The 20,023-nt window shown below is 35.4% G+C and overlaps 2 protein-coding genes, 1 long non-coding RNA gene and 3 pseudogenes across 4 annotated transcripts; 3 read left to right on the top strand and 3 right to left on the bottom strand.

Annotated features, from left to right (window-relative positions):
• Positions 1-1,460: 1,460 nt before the first annotated feature.
• On the top strand, positions 1,461-3,459 carry LOC130496663 (uncharacterized; annotated as a pseudogene).
• An 846-nt stretch (positions 3,460-4,305) lies between these two features.
• On the top strand, positions 4,306-5,493 carry LOC108809962 (uncharacterized). 2 transcript variants are annotated; one of them, XR_001942937.2, is made up of 3 exons: positions 4,306-4,463; positions 4,969-5,192; positions 5,306-5,493. It is a non-coding gene; the product is annotated as an uncharacterized LOC108809962 (long non-coding RNA). The 2 variants fall into 2 exon arrangements; XR_001942938.2 differs by having other exon boundaries at positions 5,303-5,493.
• Positions 5,494-5,935: 442 nt separating this feature from the next.
• Positions 5,936-9,764, bottom strand: LOC130496896 (uncharacterized; annotated as a pseudogene).
• A 114-nt stretch (positions 9,765-9,878) lies between these two features.
• LOC130495906 (DNA-directed RNA polymerase subunit 10-like protein) lies at positions 9,879-10,785 on the top strand. The gene is made up of 4 exons (XM_056987504.1): positions 9,879-10,018; positions 10,139-10,197; positions 10,417-10,511; positions 10,596-10,785. The coding sequence occupies exons 1-4, from the start codon at positions 9,983-9,985 to the stop codon at positions 10,619-10,621; spliced, it is 216 nt and encodes a 71-aa protein (XP_056843484.1). The 5' UTR covers positions 9,879-9,982; the 3' UTR covers positions 10,622-10,785.
• A 230-nt stretch (positions 10,786-11,015) lies between these two features.
• LOC130496244 (anthocyanidin reductase-like) lies at positions 11,016-12,778 on the bottom strand (annotated as a pseudogene).
• A 470-nt stretch (positions 12,779-13,248) lies between these two features.
• Positions 13,249-14,449, bottom strand: LOC130496138 (probable transcription factor At1g61730). Its single transcript, XM_056987952.1, has one exon. The coding sequence runs from the start codon at positions 14,380-14,382 to the stop codon at positions 13,390-13,392; it is 993 nt and encodes a 330-aa protein (XP_056843932.1). The 5' UTR covers positions 14,383-14,449; the 3' UTR covers positions 13,249-13,389.
• Positions 14,450-20,023: the final 5,574 nt, after the last annotated feature.

Below are 20,023 nucleotides of genomic sequence, written 5' to 3'. Positions count from 1 at the left end.
ACAAAATTATTTTTTTTAAAAAGACTACAATCCATGTTTCCAAACACACCAAATTTTTTTAATACTCTTATCCAAGTATCCAAACACACCGAAATTGTATTTCAGCTTTAATAAGATAGATACTTTTTCTTTTCGTGTAGGATTCATTTTCCCTTTTTCAAAACAATTTCTTGTTTTCCCTTTTAAATTGCTATTAGATTAATTTTTTTTACAAAGAAAAAAAAAACTAATCTAGCTTTTACCAACCAGATTTTGTTTATTAAGTTTTTCAACTAATATATGCCACATTTTTAGCCATAAACGTCTCAAACTATAGGGAATTTTTTTTTAACAACTGGTCATACTAAAACTAAAAGGCCAATCAGGTAAGACAGTTACAATCGGAGAAAAATTTGATGACAAACTGAAAAGCGAAAATAACTAAAACATAATAACTTAGAAGAGAAAAGAACCATAAAGAAGTTCCACTTGTAATTCTTGAACATGCAATCCAACGAGAAATCGAAATCAACGTTCAAAAATCCAATCAATAGGTTTTGAAAGGAGCTGAAAGCTGTCTCTGGAGATGCGTACTTCTCCCGACACTACAGTGAGGTGCAGAGAAACTGTCGGAGTGGGACTACACACAGAGTCGACAGAATTTGGGAGATGTTAAGCTTAGGTTATGTTGCAGTGAAATGCAGAGGTGCTGTCAGAGTAGGTCTACACTTAGAAACATCAACGGTGCAGCCTTTGAGATTAACTTTCTCGATGAGTGGTGAGACAGTTGATGTTATCTTCATTTTCGGTTCATAAATATATTCTTGCTTTTTTATAGATATATTAATAGAAATAAAATTAAAAATAGAAAAAATAGAAAAGCTAAATGGTTTCGAATTATATATATATATGTTCTCAAATTATAACTTTTTTAAAAAAATTCAATTTCTTTTGAAATTTGAAAATACTTTTTGAAACTATTTTAAAAAAAAATATTTTGAAATTTTTAATATTTAGTTATTTTAGACCTTACCCCAAAACTACCACCTCCTAAACTCCAAACCATAAGTGTATATTAGTTAACTCTATGATTATAAGTGAAATTATCATTTTTGTAGGTTTTTGGTAAAAAAAATAAAATAGAAGACACTTTTTAAAAAAAAAACACAAAATAGAAGAGACTATCCTAGAGAATTTATCTAAATTGTAAGCACTACTATTCTTTTTTTTTTTAACCAAACTTAAGGAGTCGTATAATATCAAAGAGGGGATAAAGCATGCGCAAAGAAAAGCTGATTCTTCGTGTTCAAAAAAAAAAGCTGATTCTTTTTTCTTTGCGTTAAATAAACAATACCATTATTACAAAGAAAAGAACAAAATCCACTTCGTTTTCACGTTAAGGATCTAAACTAGATTGGGACTTTTTGACACAAATTTCCTTATTTAAAGTGTTAATAGATTGATATTTGTAGACCAACTAATCTTTTAAAGCTTTTAACAAAAACATAATAAAAAGGAAAAAAAACTGAGGCAGTCATGGATTACGAAGGTGGATTTCATGAGGTCGAAACCGATGGTAAAATATTGCTGGTATACCACCACCCGAAGTACCGTCCTATACCGCAAATAAAAAGCACATCCTCACCTGATGAAGCAGCCAACCAAGATCACCCTCCTCTGCCCCTTTTCTTATGCCCTATGGCACGAGGACGGAAAGACTACCATTCAACAACTGAAAATTTTGTGTTCACTTCTTCTCCCGAGTATGTCATCTCTACAACAAGGGTTGATAATCGTGATCATCATCATGTACTTCCTTTGTTTTGGTGCAACAACGAGAAGTTTGGTAAGGATGATGGATGCCGTATATGTAATTTAAACTTCGGTACAGATTATTATTTTTGTGTTAACTGTGATACAAATTTCCATAAAGAATGTGTAGAGGCTCCACTAAAAATTAAACACCCTTACTATCCTCGTCATTCTCTCGAACTCTGCTGGCATGATGGTAGGGATTTTGATCACTGTTCATGTTGTGGAAGAAGAATGGGCGGTTTGATATATCATTGTACCGTCTATCAAACTTACATGCATCCAATATGTGCAATGAAGTCGATACCTGTTATAATAGACCAACAAAAAATCCATGTCCATCCCCTTACCTTTTTCCCTAGACAAAATTCTTTAATCTGCAACGTTTGTGGTTTGATAGAAATAAAATATGCCACATATGTCTGTCTCAGATGCAACTTTGTAGCTCACATAGATTGTATGTATTCCCCACACACCATCAAGATATCACGTCACCACCATCGTATCTCCTATGTATCTTCTCTTCGGTATGGAAAGTGTCATTGTGGAGTGTGTCGTCAAAGTATTGATGGTGATTATGGTGCATATACTTGTAACAAGTGTGGTGACTACTATGCTGTTCACTCAAGATGTGCTCTAGGAAAAGATGTTTGGGATGGAGAGGAACTGGAAGGTATACCAGAAAAAGATGATGATATAACACAAGATGCACCACCCTTCTGGAGATATCCAAAGGGGTGATACATTATTTTCTTCACGACCACCATCACCTCCGACTCGAGGAAAACATACTCTATGATGAAAACAAGCTTTGCCAAGCGTGTGTCATGCCTGTCTTTGAAGAGGAAATATATTCATGTACGGAATGTGACTTCATCCTCCATGAAACATGCCTAAAAGCGGGTCGCAGAATTCAACATGCATTACATCCTCATCTACTTATATTAAAGGCTATCAACAACGGTTCTGGTGAATTTCAGTGTTATGCTTGCCGCCGCAGTTGTGGTGGCTTTGTTTATCAGTGTCCAAAAGAGGAATGCAAATTCATGCTAGATGTGAGGTGTGCTTCCATTTCAGAGCCTTTTGATTACCAAGGTCATGAGCATCCACTGTTCCTATCTTTAGACCCTGAAAAACTGGTACGGTGTGAGGTGTGCATATATAGTCGTAGGAAACTGTTAAGTTGCATCAAATGCGATTTTATTGTGTGTATCGAATGTGCCACCTTACCATACAAAACAAGGTATAAGAACGACAAACATTTTCTCACACTTTCATGGCGGGGGGGAGAAGAGAGGTGTGAGAATTGGTGCGAAGAGTGCGAAGATGTAGTCGGAAGAAACTTATTCTATTGGTGCAATGATTGCTGCACCATCCTTCATACTGCCTGCTTATTCAGCAATGATCCATATATGAAACCTGGTCAATGTTTCGAAATCAACGGTAAGGAGGTTAAGATTCTTGCCAAAAGTAATACTTCTAGGCCAACTTGCTATCATTGTAGGAAGCCTTGTCAAGGCAAAATATTTACAACTGATAACTGCACAGCGTGTTCGAGGACTTGTGCTTTCTTTATTATATTGTTGAGTGACTAACATTCGGCATTAATTGTTGTTGTATCAAATAATTGTTAAACTATCATGAAAAGTTGAATAAACTAAGTATTCAGAGTCGTCGATTTTGTATAGTGTGTGGAACCATGGTTCTCGTTGTTTTAGATATTAGAGCAAGCGCATCAGTACTCTTTTAGATGAGTTAAGAAATCGTAGAACAGAAACAGATTGAAAGTTCCTTGCTGAGAGACTCCATAATAACCGGAAGGGACTGCTAAGCCGTTTGTCAATCTCTCATTGACTGAAATTTATTTCAGTTCTTCAGATTTAATTATTCATCTAACTTATCTTTAAATAATATAAGAGACCTAGTTTTGAGAGACTTATTGCTAATGATGTTCTTAGAACATGATTAGGGATTAAAATCTGCCGCAATTTCTAAAACATATATATATATATATATATATATATATATATATATATATATATATATATATATATATATTATAATTATTTTAGCCGGTTAAAACCTGTTCAACCCTTGTGTAAGTGACAGTTGTGTTATAAACTTAGAGCATGTTTATAGGCATATCTTAGAATGTATCTTAAACTTATTTAGATTAAAAAAAAAGATAAAAGTACCTTTTAACCTAAACTCGTCGCTTAATTAAGAGAAGCAGAGAGTGTATCTTGAGGGCACGTGTTAAAAGTTGATTGGAGAGAGGAGAGGTTGTGTGATACTCCCTCTGTTTCTTAATAAGTGTCATTTTAGAGTTGTGCACACAGATTAAGAAATCATTAAATTTTGCATATTTCCATACAAAAACATCATTACCCATGTATCTCGACCAATAGAAAAATAAAATACATAATAAAATTAATAAATTCTGCATTGAAATTCGAAAACGACACTTATTTTGCAACAAAAAAAATCTCTACAACGACAGTTAATATGAAACGGAGGGAGTATTTGTTTTGTTTATCGATTGGATATGGTGGTTGATTCCATGGGGTCATTGGATGAAGGGCCTTTGAATCTGGACCTTGAGATCGGAATTAAAACGGCTGCTACATTGGATCAATGACCGTCTTCATCCCAATCTCTCCTGCATCAAAGAGGTATGTGTTAAAAGCTTGATTCTTTCTCTGTTTTTGCATGTGGGGTTTCAATGGAAGATTGATCAAAAAAGGAAGTGCCTTTGGCTTTTTTTTGATGTTGTTGGTGGTGGGTTATGAAGATTGTTTTTTTTGAGAAAATGTGCAAGTCTTGATCTTGATCTTGGTGCAATTTGCTTGTTAAGACTCAGTTACATCTCACAGCACTTTCTTTCCACTCTGAAAATTTGTTTTATTTATTTTCAAACTTCTTCTTCTTCTTCTTCTAGAGCTTCAAGGTTTTAAGAAAGTGCTGTGAGATGCAATCAATGAGCGACGAATTTGTTGAAGAAATCTTTGTTCTTTTCGAAGTGTTGATCTGGTTTATGTCTGAACTTGGACTGTTTAAAGTGAATCTCTTTGTCTGAAAAATCTGATTAAAAGATTAGAAGCTTCTTCAACATGTGGTAAGACTTATTCTTTTAATCTCAGCTGAGTTTTTTTTTCTTTCTATGTGTTGTCTTCTCAGTTGCTGATGTAGCTGATGGATTGAAAGCTTGGGAGTTGCTAAAAGGAAAGCCTGAAAGGTTGATCTGATATTGACAGAGGTTGATCTACCTTCAATCTCTGGATACGCTCTTCTTACACTTATCATGGAACATGATACCTGCAAGAACAGTATTGGTACCTCAGACCCGGTGGTTGATTGTTTGCTCGAGACGGTGGTTATCCCCGTTGATCATATGGCACCAGGTACCCTTCCATTCGATTTCAATCATGTGATCCTCAGATTAATGTGTTAGATACATTGGAGCTATGATATGTGGTTTCTGATTTCATTTTTGGCATTTGATCTGTTTCAGAAGAAAATGAGTCTTGGACGCAAGCAAACCAGGTGTCACAGACGAGAGAGTTTTGTATGGTTGTGTGTCACAGCGAGTTTTGTATGCTTGTGTTGTCACGAGAGTTTTGTCTATTTAAGTTTTATGAACCAAAGTTGTATTCACAAAGTCCCATTCTCCTCTTGTTCTTAAATCACAAAGTTTCTTTCCCATTCTCCTCTTGTTCTTCATTGATTAAATTTAAGAACTTTAATTAAGAAACTATCAATAAACCAATAACAATTAAGTGTATCTTAACAATGTCTCTTAACTTAGTAATAATCATTAAAAATTCATTAGGGTCCACTTAAGAACCACTTAAGAGTTTTACCTATAAACATGCTCTTAGTAGCAGGTTCTTAAATCACTTGGATAAGAAACTTTTGTATGTTCTCTTTCCTAGTTTTGTTAATTTTTCTTTTATTTTAAATATTAGAAACCCTTGTTAGTTTCCAATCTCTAACTTCTCAAAAGAGATCATTTATAATAACGAGAAGACTGCAAGCTTTGATCTTCAAACTATAGTTTTCTGACTTAATGATTCATACTTCAATAATGCTGTTGTACTGGAAGCTAGATAAATCTAATAATATCTGTTAAAATTCATCTTAACAAAAAAAATGATCTCTTACAAGTGTAAGAGTCTTCTTTGTAGTTCCATAAAAAAAGTTATGTTTACTAAAAAAGTCTGACTCTGATAAAACTCTCAAAACAACATTGAGGTTATGTTACAAAATCCAACTAAAATGGAGAGTTGATCAAATTCACGCAAGAGCATTTAGCTTCTTTTCATAGAGTTTTGCTCTTCGAAGTGCATCTAATGCCTCAGCTTGCTTCCCTGAACGTTTCAGGGTCACAGCTTTTATCTTCTCTGCTTTGATGCGTTCTTCCAATTGACTTCTCTCCTGGTTACCATCACTCTCCTTGGCTGGACTCGGTTTCACTGGTTTTACAGCAGCTTGTGCTGTGTCTGGCTTACTCGCCGACGTATTCACAGAACTGTCTAGTCCGATAGCTTTGAGGGCGGACAAGAGTTGAGGGTCGAGAAAATCTTCCACTGCTACATCCTCCACCGGTTCTGCTTTCGAGGATGTTGAATCCTCTAGCTGAGCTTCAAGTGTTTTGGCAATTTCAAACTCAGCTTCAGCTTCTTCCATTTTACCTTCCCTACGAAGCTTCATGGCTTGACGTTTGTGGCTTAGCGACTCTTGCTGCAGTTTAAAACGGTCACGACTAGACATTGGCTTCGGGCTATTCTCTTTCTCTCGTACAACAGGAGGTTGCGTTGCAGAAACCAAAGCCTCTCGTCCGAGTTTTTCAGGAGAAGGGTTTTCTCCTTCCTCTAGTCTCCTCTCCAACAATTTGGCTTGTTGCAATGCCTCTTTAGCTTCGCTTATCTTTCCTTCTTTCTTCAGAGCAAGTGCCTTTCTCTTATGAGCCAGTATATCTTGTTAAGCGTGTTCTGAGGAGATGTATTTTGAACAGAAACTGATTCAAAACTACCAGGTGTTTGAGACTTCTCACCAGTCAGCAAATCCATCATACTTGGTTGCTGCTGGCCCGATTGAGATACAACTCTACTTTCACTCATCCCATCAGATTTAGCAGGGGAGATAAAGTCTCCTAACAAATCAACGTCCATGTAGTTTGTAGGATTGATGGTAGGTGCTGAGACTTTCTTCTCAAAAGCATCACCCATTGGCTCATCCTTGGGGGTCTCCATTTCAGCTAGTTGTGCTTCCAAAACTTTGGCCTTACTGTATACTCCATCAGCCTCTCCGTTTTTCCCTTGACGCTTCAAGGCAAGTGCTTTCCTTTTCAAGTCCAGCAGTTCTCTCTGGATTTGTCCCTTGCTTTTAGCTGCTACCCGTGGACCAGTAGATTGCAAAGAGCTAGAGGCAGCTTCTTGTCTCTTTGGTTCTTCATCCTCCCATCCCAAATTCTTGAGAGTAGACAATAGTGCTGGATCCTTCATATCATTTTCTGTAACGCTATCATCTTCTTCTACATTCATCCCACTATCAGTGGTTGTTTTCTTTAGCTGGTTACCGTCAGTAGTAAGATTATTGCCTGACTCAATCTCTACCAACTGGGCTTCCAGTATTTTAGTCTGTTTCTGAACTTCCTCTGCTTCATCAACATTACCATGACGCCTCAAAGTTAAAGCCTTTCTTTTCAGCCCTAAGAGTTCTCTTTGTATTTCACCTTTGCTTCTTCTTGGTTTGCTACTAACTGCTTCAACTCTTCCTGATGAATCACCCGCATGATTATTATCTTCATCGTTCCAGCCTAAGCTCTTAAGCATCGAGAGGTAACCCGGATCATTTAACTCCTCATCTTTGACATCTACCTCTCCATCATCATCCAGAGAACTTACAGAGATATCAGGCATATCGTTTCCAAGATCTCTTCTTTCACGAATAGCCTTTCCTGCTGCTGCAGCTAACTTTGACGTATTGTCCAGCTCTTCTAGCTGCTCTTGGAGAACCTCTCCTTTCTTCAGTTCCTCTTCAGCTTCGTTGACCTTCCCTTCCCTTTTCAAAGTAAGCGCTTTCTTTTTCACTGCAAGAAGCTCTCTCTGGATTGCTAGCCTGCTTCTTGGAGGATGTTTCATGCTCGTGTCCTTCTCTGCCCTAGTTTGTGGGGATGTATCAGCAGACTCTAGTTCTCTCTCAAGCAATTTTGCCTTCTTCAGTGTAGCCAAGGCCTCGGCAGCGTTTCCAGCTCGTTTTAGAGTAAGAGCTTCTCTTTTCAATGTCTGAATTTCAGCTAAACGTTCTTCTCTGTTGTTAGGAGAAGATTGAGTGTGGACATTCTCACGGTGTCCAGGATCCTCGGTCCAACCCAAAGATTTCAACGCAGCAGCAATAGCTGGATCCTCCATATCTTGATCAGTGACATCAAATTCACCATCAACTCCAATATCATCTACACTTCCCACAAGGTTACCAATGTCATCAAAATCATGGCTTCCCTCATAATGAGCTAACAGATCATCTTCTTTGTCATCATCCATGCTGTTTGATAAGCGCGGACAGCTCATCATCAGATTCATCAGCCCCACCCAAAGTTCCTGCTCTTCAATCTCCCTTTCCAAAACTTTAGCTCTTTTCAGCTCCTCTTTAGCTTCTGCAAGCTTCCCTTCACGTTTAAGCGCAAGCGCCTTCTTCTTGATGGCAATAACCTGACTCTTGTCGATTCCCCCTCCACTCTTCTGCTGGTTAGTCGTCCTTCCAGGGATCTCACGGAGAAGAGACGAAAACTCTCCCTCCAGACTCACAGTAGCTGGTTTCTTATCTTCATCATCAGACCAACCGAGATCCCTCAGCTCAGCTGCCAAATCATCCTTACGTGGAGGCTGCTTTTGTGATCTGCTAGATTCTTTAGTAGCAGCCTTGTTCTGCGTCTCGGCAACATCTCGCAAGGACAGTGCCCTTTTACGGTCCTTCCTCAAGGATATCTCAAGCGCGTCTGCCTGTCTCTCAAGCTCCTTCCCTCTCTTAAAGGCTTTCAGAGCTTCTTCAGACTTGCCTTGTTGTTTAAGCACTCTGTACTTATTCTTCTCTTCCACCGCTTGTTTACGCAACTCTTCAGGAGTAGCAGCAGCGTCCAACTCCATAGCTTTGTTACTACTGCTGCTTCCCATATCTTTAGATGTAACCGATTCGGATGAAGAAGATACATCAGCATCGGATCAGAATCTCACTGAGAACATCATCCTCATTCTTTAAGGTCCTTTTAGATGATCCACCTCCTGATCAAACACACAAGCCATTACCAAAACCAAATGTAAAACGCAAGTTTCCATCAAATGAGATTGGTAGGTTATACCTTTTGCAGCAGCTCTGTTTTTGTAGCCATGACGCAACTCAAAGCGAGCAGCTTCTTCAAGTGTCTTACAAGGATCACATATACGGACAGGTGTGTCCCCTTGTCCACGTAGGGACATTCGCTGCTGGGTGCAGCTACCACAGAACAAGCCCCCACATCTCCGGCAATGATGCTGTTAAAACAAAAACACATATACTCTCACTTACAAAAAAAAAACATACAAAAACACAAATCTTCATCAAATTAATGGACAGATCATTCAGTTAGTACGATTAAAAAGATCCTAACTTTCAATCAAAACTTAGATCCATAAGACTGAGTCCGTGAAGATCTCGAGGCAAGTATTGAATTGATCGAAAAACGAAGAGTAAAGAGAGAAAGACCTTGCGATTGATGAAGGTAAATTGAGAAGAGCATCCTTGACAATGAGAAGCATCGACGACCCAACTGTTTCCTCTCAGAGATGGCTTCGCCGGCAACCCGATCTTCTCCAACATTTTCTTGGAAAGCTACAAAGATCGATGCTTCAAAAGTAAAGGTCGTCGTCGAGGAGTAGAGATCACTTGAGATTGAACAAGACAACCTTTTTTTTTTCTTTTCTCCTCTCTATCTATTTTTCAGAAATTAAATTGTAAATCTCTTTCCTCTTTTATTCTTTTCTCCTTAACTATACGGTGTCGTTTTGAGGATACGGTGCCGTTTAATGTAAATACGTCCAGATATAATACCATAGACGCGAAAACTCACTAACGCAAGAGCGAAAGAGAAAACCCTAAAAAAAGAAGAAGAAATCGCAAGAGCGGCGACACAAGAGCTCTAGTTCGTGGCACGATGATCATTCCAGTTCGTTGCTTTACTTGTGGAAAGGTTTCTCCTTTTTTTTATTTCGATGATTCGTTTATATTTGAGGCAAATTTGATAGTCTTTATAGGTTTGTAATATTTCTCTATTTATGATTAAAGTTTTGAGCTTTATGATTCTTATAAGGTGATTGGAAACAAATGGGACACATACCTTGATCTTCTCCAGGCTGATTACACCGAAGGGTAACCCCTTTTGGTATTCCCTCATTGATACTTTTTGTGTGAAAAAAAAAAGAGTGTCTGCTTATGACCGAAAGCAAGATGTTCTGTTGTTTACATTTCTAGTTGAATCTTTATCCCCCTATGCGTTAAGCTACAAGATGATTTTTACGTTCTCAAATTAACATTTTGATGAGTTGCGAATTATCTTCTTTTTTCTTTTTTTGGTTGTGGAATATGCAGGGATGCTCTTGATGCGATTGGTTTAGTCCGTTACTGCTGCAGGCGTATGCTTATGACTCACGTCGATCTTATTGAAAAGCTTCTTAACTACAACAGTAATATCTCCTCCCTTTCTTTTTGGCCTTTCTTTGATTTTTCTTTTCCTGATTAATTTTGCTTTTTCTTTTCCTTAATTGCAGCTCTCGAGAAATCTGATGCCAATTAAAAGATTGCTATTACCAATAACAGATGAGCAAGAGCAATAGTCAAGTCTTTACCTATGAATGATGATGTCTACTTTTCTTTTGTTCGGGTTTATAGGAACTTGGGGTCTAGTTTGGATGGATTACTTTTTGAGCCACAAGTAAATCTCGAGCTCTCTTCTGTTGATGATCTGCTTTTCATAATTAGTCTACTGATACTGGCATACTGTTTTAAGATCATAAATGCATAAGATTTTACATTTCTAAGAATTCAGTCTACAATCTTAATCAATCGTTCAATTGTACGAAGCAAATCCTCTCATGTCTGTACATTCTTTAAGATGGTCACAAAACATAGTCGTATGATAATCACAACACTGCATATAAAGATAAACACTTCCAAGTTCAAAAACAAAGAGGCAACGGTATAAGGTATAAACAGCTTGAAACTTATCCACACATAAATTTTATTAACAATCCACAAACTTCGCAAGTATATTTGTGTAAATAGACATAAAATAAACCAACATATTATTTAAAGCCATTTATAGGAATCATATTTATAGGAATCATTTTACAGCACAGGAAAATCAAGATTCTTTAGGCCCATGGGTTTGACCGAAAGTACTCCATCATCTCATCATACATCTCATTGATCCCAAAGTCAAATCGAAAGCCTTCGTTGATGAGCTTTTCCGAGGATAGCTTCAGTTTCGCACTTGATAAGCACTCTTCAAATCTGCCAAATTTCACAACCCAAAAAGAAAAAACTGATGAGAAAAAATGAGAAACCATTTTCAATTAAAAATTTGCAATTTCTGTGGGAGCTAAATGCTTACTCTGACAAAACATTGTACTCAGGATATCTTTGTCTGAGAAAATCCGCAAGCTCTGGAATATCTGTGTTGTGAGAACAACAAATGTAGCGACCAGAAGCTGTTTCTTTCTCCGCAAGAAACAGATGGGCACGAGCTAGGTCTTCCACGTGGATGAACGAAATGGAGCCAGATAGCTTCTGCATTTCCTTGAAAGCAGTCAGATGCATTTCTTTTTCTAACAAAAAAAAAACCATCATCTTGTCTGTCAAACTTTAACAGTATCATCAAATTAAAAAAATCATGTTAACATGATGTAAAAACGGTTTTTTTTTGGTGAATAAAATTTAAATTTATTCAAAAAAAAAAATTTTTTTACTGGTAATCAAAGACATGGAGAGACATAAACTGCTGGGAGGATCATCGAGGAGAGAGTTTCCAGCTATGAGTGCTGGAACAACGGTAACGAGATCGATTTTATTCTCTTCCGCAAATTGATAAGCTGCCTTTTCCGCTAACACCTTTGAGATTGGGTAACCCTAGAAAAATATATAACAGAGAGATAAAGTAAGTGAACTTGGTAAGGAAAGAAAAAAAAAACATATCTTGCGTAGCAAGCAAGGAAGTGTAGTTACCCAGTTAAACGGCTTCTCCTTTCTGAGAAAATCAATATCAGACCAGTTCTCTTCGGTCATCACAAGTCCAGGTCCTGGAAGATTGTTGATAGAAACCGCAGCAGCTGAAGAAGTGTAGATCACGCGCTTGACTGAGTTGGAGTTTAAGCAAGATTTCAACACGTTGATCACTCCTTGTATCGCTGGATTGATCATGTCTCTCTGTTCATTTGAAACACCAAAACACGATCATCTGGAAATGTTTCCTTTTTTTAGAGTAACAAAAAAAATATGTTAAAAAAAGATCAGACCTCGGGATCTTGAGATGTAAGCTGATTGGTGTTGCGACATGGAAAACATATTCACAGCCAGAGATTGGTGAATTGAAACTCCCTTCATCGGTCAAGTCCGCCTTGAAGATGTTAAGGTTCCCTTGCTCTTGAATTAGCCTTAGGGTTGCCATTTTCTTCACATTTTCTGCAAAAAATTTAGAACAAAGAGTCTCACTAAACATTCAAAACAGAGACAAGAAAGAAAGATAGAACCTGGATCTCTAACGGTGTGTTAACTTCGTAGCCATTTCGAAGCAAACGGTCGATGAGAATAGAGGCCAAGTTTCCTGTGCCACCGATGACACAAGCCTTCTTAGTTGCGGTGGTCTGATCAGTGATTGTTGTCATCTGATATATTTATAAATTCTTAACGCCACAGAAATTGATATTTTTTTTGCTATGAGAGGTTAAGATCTTGAGACTTGCTTACTATATAGGAAGTAAAAATAAGCTTGTAATAGTCACTCTGCTCATTTGGTACAACCATTGATCAAAAGACCTTTTAGAGGGTAAGCACGTGACGCAACTAACTTTGTTTACCTTCTTCCTCTTCCTAAATTCTCACCTACGAATCAAAACAAGACTCATTGACTTGCAGATTTGTTATCATTTAACTAAAAGTTATCACAAGATTTTTTGTAACAAAAAGAGTTTTGCAGAACAAACCCATTTGATTAAACATAAATTGCTAGATTCTTGTTCATATTACTCAAACCAAACTGATAACTACATTCATAAAAATACGGAACTGAAAGAACCAAACATCAGGACCGTAGCTAGGATCTTGTTCATAGTTTCACCTAGTTGCCTTAGGCTTGACACTTGACAGTAATTCTTTTTAATGTGTTTGTATATTATAAGCAACAAATCCAATATAAGAAGTTTCGTATGAGAGAAAGCCATCAAAATAAACCAGAAAATTACATAGTAAGTAGAGATCATAAAGAAGAAAAAGTAAATCCTAAGTTCAAAAAACACAACAAAGAAGCATAGACATTGGGCATTTGAAAACCATATCAAATCTATCATCCTAATGGCTTCTGTTCTTAGATGCTTCAGCGATCATAGATGTCACATCACGCAAAATCTCAGTCTTGTGCAACACAAACTCAATCTCCTTAGCCTGCAACATCTTAACCTTCTCTTCAACTTTCTTCCTACTCTCAACCGGAACTAACCTCCACCTCTGTCTCACATAACTCTCATCCACACCGAAACCCGCAATCCCTCGAACGAGAAACGACTTCTCAAACCAATCAAACCTCTCATCACCTCCATTGGGAGGAGAAGAAGCAAAAGACAGCTCTTTCTTGGTCCTCTTTTTCGAGGAAACGCCGCCGTTGGACTTAACAGCAGACTCAAGACCCATCCCATCAGGTCCCCAAATAAACTTACACAATCTGTAAGACTTGTGTTCATGAGGCTTGGTGAAACAAGGCTTCTTCTCTTTACCCATGTACTTCTTCTTCAAACTCCTCAGCTTATCCATGAACTGGTTCTTGCTAACCTCAAAGCTGATGGACTTCTTGATGTAATCGAAGTAAGCATTGGTGTCGTCGTAAGGAGAGTTCCCCGTGTCCTTCTTGAAATCGATCATCCCTTGCAACACAGCGATCTCGTCTTCTTCCGTCCATAGTCTGTGAAACGCGGCAGGCTTCTTCTCCTTCTTGGCTCGCTTCGAGTTCGTCTCCTTTGAAGTCACTTCGCTGGGACGCTTGGTCCCGGATTTGTTGGTTGGCGGCGGCGGAGGCTTCTGATTCTTGGACTTTGCGGCGATGTCGGATTCGGAATCGGTCTCGGTTTCGGATCCGGAGTGTGAATCGGAGGTTTTAGCTGGGATGGCGGTTGTGACGGCGGAGGAGGAGGAAGGAGGTTTGGGTTGGTCTTCTTCTGATGAAGATGAAGAATCGTTAACTTCTTCTTCTTGTTCTTCTTCTTCGCCAGCGGAAGAGTCGAGTTCTTCGTCGTCGTCGCTTGAAGATGCGGCTGGGGGGTTTTCTAAAGGGTTGTGTTTCTTCGTCATTGGGAATGTTCAAAGTGCGGAGGAGCAGCGCTTTTTAGGGTTTGTGGGTGAGACGGCAAGGGGGGTTGAGTTTAAAAGTGTTCGATGTCTTTCAGTAGTTACCTTTTTTTATGATTTTTTTACCTCCTAGGACACACACTTCCTGCTGGCCAGACACTTTACCCATAGTTATTGTCTTTCATGCCCTTAAACTAACTCACCTAACCACACTACTAACTAGAGAAAACTAACCATGATTCAGTTATTTTAATATATTTTTTCTTTTATCCACAAATACACAGAATATAGTTTCTCTCTCCATTGTTGATTTCAAATCGAAGATCCACTTTCCCTTTTCCAACATCTAAACCCTAATTTCAATCTTTCTCCAAACTCAGATTTACCTTAGATTTTAATTACGATGATTCTAATTTCAATCACTTTTCCAATTTCGTAAACTCTAATTACGATGATTGACTATCATCCTCTTTCTGCCGTCGAATAACAAGAAGAAATCAGAGGCATACAACATGAAGAAATCTGGTGTAGTCGTTGGTGCTAGAGCTGCTTGGATTCTCTTAGAGTTGATGGAGTAGCTGCTTGGTGAAAGTTTGCTAATTTTGTTGGGATTGAGAGAGCACTTTGAAGAGTATCATCTGTGCAGTTCCCATGAGTAAAGATGTTCACAGAGTCTCTTTGTCCAAATTCACCGATGTAAGCTACTACGTTCTTGAAAAGGTTGTGCTTTTATAAGTGTGTAAAACATATAATTTAATTTGTTTAGATGTGGAATTTGAGAAAGTTTGGTATGTTTTTTAGTGTGGTTGTGGTAGTCTTTAAAATGGATAATTTACAGAGGCTTTGTTTTTCTTTGGAATTTGTTCTTCGTAGAATGATAAACCTTTGAAAGGTTTTTTGTTCTCGTATATTTTTTTTGTACATGAACACATTTTCTATCCACATTTTCATGTCCACACATTTTACATAATATTTTTAAAATATATAAAATATATATGAAAGTGGATCTTAAAATGTAGATAAAAAGAAATTACAATCTATTGTGAAATTATATTTTTTTATATATATTAAATTTTTAAAGAAAAGCAAATAAAAACATTTGATAGGATGAATAATAATAAAAATTTTAAAAAAAATAAATAAATAACGGCTACAAAGACATCTGACTTTTCTACAAAGACATAAAAAGCAAATTAAAATGTGAACTCTGTACGAGTCAATATTTTCTCTGTTCATATTTCTGTATCCATGTCCACAATCTAGTCATAATGTTTAAGAGAAAAAACCATTAAAAGCACAACTTCCGATCTCTTTAAACAAGATTATTCACAAGAAATGTTTTTTTCTAAGTTTCTTTAACTATGAACAGAAAACAACTTTTGTGTCAGAGATTTTTATTTAATTTTTTTTTTCACTTTTTCATCCATCCATGTCCACGTCTTTTTGTTTTACATATTTTTACATGTTCAGATTTTTTTCGTCCACATTTTAATACATGCATTCTTATATATATATATATATAATATATATATATATATATATATATAAAATGGATCTTAAAATGTAGAAGATAAAAAGTTATAGCTTATTATATCAAAATTATTTATTTCATACTTTAGTTTTGAAAACAATCACATAAAAAAACAAAAAGAAAATTGGTCCCCACAAAATAGAAAGCATTTAAAAAAAAAGCTAACTAGCCTTGAGTTTCCTTAACCAAGCGAAAAGGGTAGTTGTGTACAAACACACAGAGTGAAAGAGGATAATGTGTGCCTCCAGCAACAAGTGTCTTATTACGACAAAAAAAAAAAATGTGTCTCTTAAGGTAACTCACTCTTTTTTTATCGACTAGTAGTTTACCTATTAACGGGTTTCCTTTTTTTTTTTTTTCAACTGCAATATTTTATTTAAATAATAAAATGTAACACATTACAATGGAAATATAGAAACAATACAATACAATCAAATACAAACAACTATTTACGGGTTTCCTTTTCCATTTTTTGCTTACGTTTAGGATTTTAATTTTAGTTTGTATTATGGTTTTTAACATTTATGACTTATAATCCATTTAAAAGTCCAAAATGGACAAGGAAACAAATGGTTGAAAGTCCAACGATTCAATTATAAAAAATGGCCCAAAATTAAACATTGTTGAAAAACTTTAAAATAAAGTTTTAGCCCAACGTGTATGAATAGCCAAGTATGCTTAGAGCACCACCAACGATTAAAAACTCATTTGGGTTTTCCAAAAAGCAAAATATTCAGTTTTTAATAGAATTTAATTAGTTAATTAAATTTAACTTTTCTTTCTACAACTAAACCAGTAAAGAGAAGATAAAAGGGATGTTTTTGAGAGGTTCTTAAGACATTATAACAATTATAAATTGAATACATTATAATAATTTATTAATTTTTTATTTTTAATAATTTTGTAATTTATATTGTAATAATATGTTGATTCATTTTAAATAATATTATGTTATTTTCATTATACATCTGATTTTGGATACCAAATGTTACGGTAATATTGATTGAGTCAGTGCCGTCCCGAAATATTTAGTGGCCTAAAACTTATTCATAAATAGTGGCTTATGTTATTTATCAACATATATTATATATCTAATACTTTTAAAAGAATACATACTAGTATTTTTGTTTATTTCTGTATCAAAATATTACGTGAATATCAGACTAGTAATTGATTCTTTCTATATAATATTTAGTGTTTTCAACAAATAAAACATTGCATTTTAGTAATTATTTGAAACATTAAATAACAAAAATAGAAACAAAAGAAATAACAAAATAAAATTGTCCAAAAACAAAAGATAAATACAATGTCAAAATGAAATAAAGGGGAAACGTTCGAAAGTCTAAGAAAAAAAACACAATACATGAAAGAAAATACTTGAAATAAAAAGTCCAAAACTATTTTTTTCTAACCACTCAATGATAATAATACTTTGAAAATGTGGTCTCAAAAGTTTAATTTTTTTTTGTGGCCTAAAACTCTCGCTTCATCCGTCTTATGGAAGGTAAGGCCCTTGATTGAGTGTATTTGTGAAAAATGGTAGCCAATATGTAATATTTTATGGCTACAGTATAACTCCTAAAGTAATTAGATATATTTGATTTATTAAAGTAATAAAAAGTATTATATGGTAGCTAACATGTAGTATTTTATAATTATAGTAGTACCTTTAATAAATCAAATATATCTAATTATTACATGTAATAAAAGTAATTAGATATATTTGATTTATTAAAGATAATACTGTAATTAACCACTATTAAAATCAACGTGTGTGACACGTAAGAAATTAACTTATCAATAATATAATTGAGGTCTTAGGAAAACTAAAGTAGAAGCAGCATTATCAAGACATTAACCGTTTGTTCGCATGCGCAGCTGTTGGAATCAGACCAGGCCCTGAGGAAGCTTAAGACAACATGTGCTGGAAGCACAAAAATTTTGAGAGCCTGTGATACTGGAAATATTGTAAATAATTGATCAAAATAATTTGTTTTTATAGGGCCGGAAGCTTATGCTTTCATGGATTTAGTACTACATATAGTGACTTCTGTTTCTGTATGCATGAATCCTTTTAGTGTTAGACTAATGTGTGACATTTCTGTTTTTATGAGTAAACTTTAAAAAATATATAGTTATCTTAGAGATCAAGTTTTAAGTAGGTATACTAGTTGTGGCCGTAAAATATTTTAAAAATGCATAAAATTTGATATGATTATTTCAGTCTACATGACTACAAGATTAACAACACAACTTTTTTCTTTGGACCATATATTCGAATGCACGAGATGTGCATTCTGAATATTTCTTAAATTCATACAAAAATAAAATAAAGAGCAACACAAAAATCATGATAGAACATGATGGATAAACACATCTATTATGACTATTAACCAAAACTTTATTTGGTTAGTCTCAACAAGGTAATTTAAACCCCATGTAACGACCAGAGACAAAATCATTCCAAACGTCAAGGGCTCCATAGCTTGTCATCAACACAATACTCAATGCCATGACAATACCAACGGAGAACACTATGATCGAAGCCCTTCCGAACTGAGTTATTACCTTTTTGAACCACCATTAGTCCAACGAGTGATGCCACAAAACATAAAATCGCAAATAAACAAGCGGTTCCGGTATGTTCCATGCCTAGTAACAAGTATTGAATAGCAGACATTGTGGATGAAAACAGAACCATGAAAGAACATGTCGCGCTGCAGTTACCTACAATAAAACAAAACCAGTCTTTTAACTTGAGATCTAGCAAAAAATAGAGATTCTTTATACTTAATCTAGCAAAAGGAAGACTCATTTTGACAGAGCCAAGAACTCATAAAATCACCTCGGGAGCGATGCCAACTTGGAGGAGGAGAGGGCTAATGAGCATACCGCCCTCCAATACCAAAAACACCTCCTAAAACTCCAGCTAGTAGAGCCATTACAGGAAACATACATTTGTTTGCTCTTCCTCCATCATATGATCTCAAATCTTCTACGTCCTGATGTGCAAAGTTCTTTCAGATTTTAATCAGTCATATGTCTTTCGAAAACTAATCAAGTTTTGCTGGAGTTGTTGTAAAGCAAACCTTTACTGAGACATGGTGATCTGAACACTGGTGCCTTGAACATTGTCACTTAAGCAGATCCAAAGAGTGAAGAAGAGTGTGAGTGGGATTTGAGTTGATGAGAGGAGCCAGTACGTGATGCCACATGGCTCGATCGATATGATCCCCTGCAAATGCAGATTATCGAAGTTATTAAGTTTGTAGTACACATTGTCATATTGTTTCTCTAAAATATTTAATTAGACTGTAAAATTGCACAATACTCAACTGTAAATTCTACCCAAAAAAAAGAGAGTGAGTGGTCATTATTTAGTACACATCAAGATTGTCTAGAAAACTGAACTTCGAAAAAAAAAACATAAATATATGATGAGAAAATGAAGTCTTTCCTAATGGAAAATCACAGGAAAAAATCAAGATGGATTGTTTAAGTGTCTAGATTTTTTATGGAATTTTTTTCAGTATCAAGATTTGATGAAAATTTGTTTGTTTTCATGGATTTTTAAAAGGAAAATCGTATAAAAAACCCTCAAAGTGTCATTTACTAGCACTTTAAACTTTGAAGTTTTTTCACTAACACTTTTAACTTTTAAAGTGACATTTGTATCATAAAAAACCTCCAAAGCAATAAGTTGACCGGTTCAACAGGTAATTTTCCAAAAAATAATTATTTAATTAATAAAATAAACAAAATAAATAAATAAAAACTCCAAAATAAATAAAAATCGAAATTTTTAATAAGATATAAGAAAATAAAAAAATAAAAAATATATATTTTTTAGAAAAATAAATAAAATATTTTTTAAAAATAAATAATTTTCTAAATATAATAAAATAAAAAAACCAAAAAATTAATAATAAATAAGATTAAATTTAAATAGAGAATAAACTAAATAAAAAGTTCACAAAATTTTAAAAATATGGAAAATATAAAATTCAAAATTCATTAGTGACGATGATGGTTTCTCACATAACCAATTAACAATGAAGATAATTGACAATAATTCTCCATGAATAGTTCCAACATCATCGTTGAAAATGA

Source organism: Raphanus sativus, chromosome 6 (assembly GCF_000801105.2).
Source record: "Raphanus sativus cultivar WK10039 chromosome 6, ASM80110v3, whole genome shotgun sequence".
Classification (NCBI taxonomy): Eukaryota; Viridiplantae; Streptophyta; class Magnoliopsida; order Brassicales; family Brassicaceae; genus Raphanus; species Raphanus sativus.
Note: the sequence above shows the minus strand (reverse complement) of the source record. Positions and strands in the feature narration are given on the sequence as shown.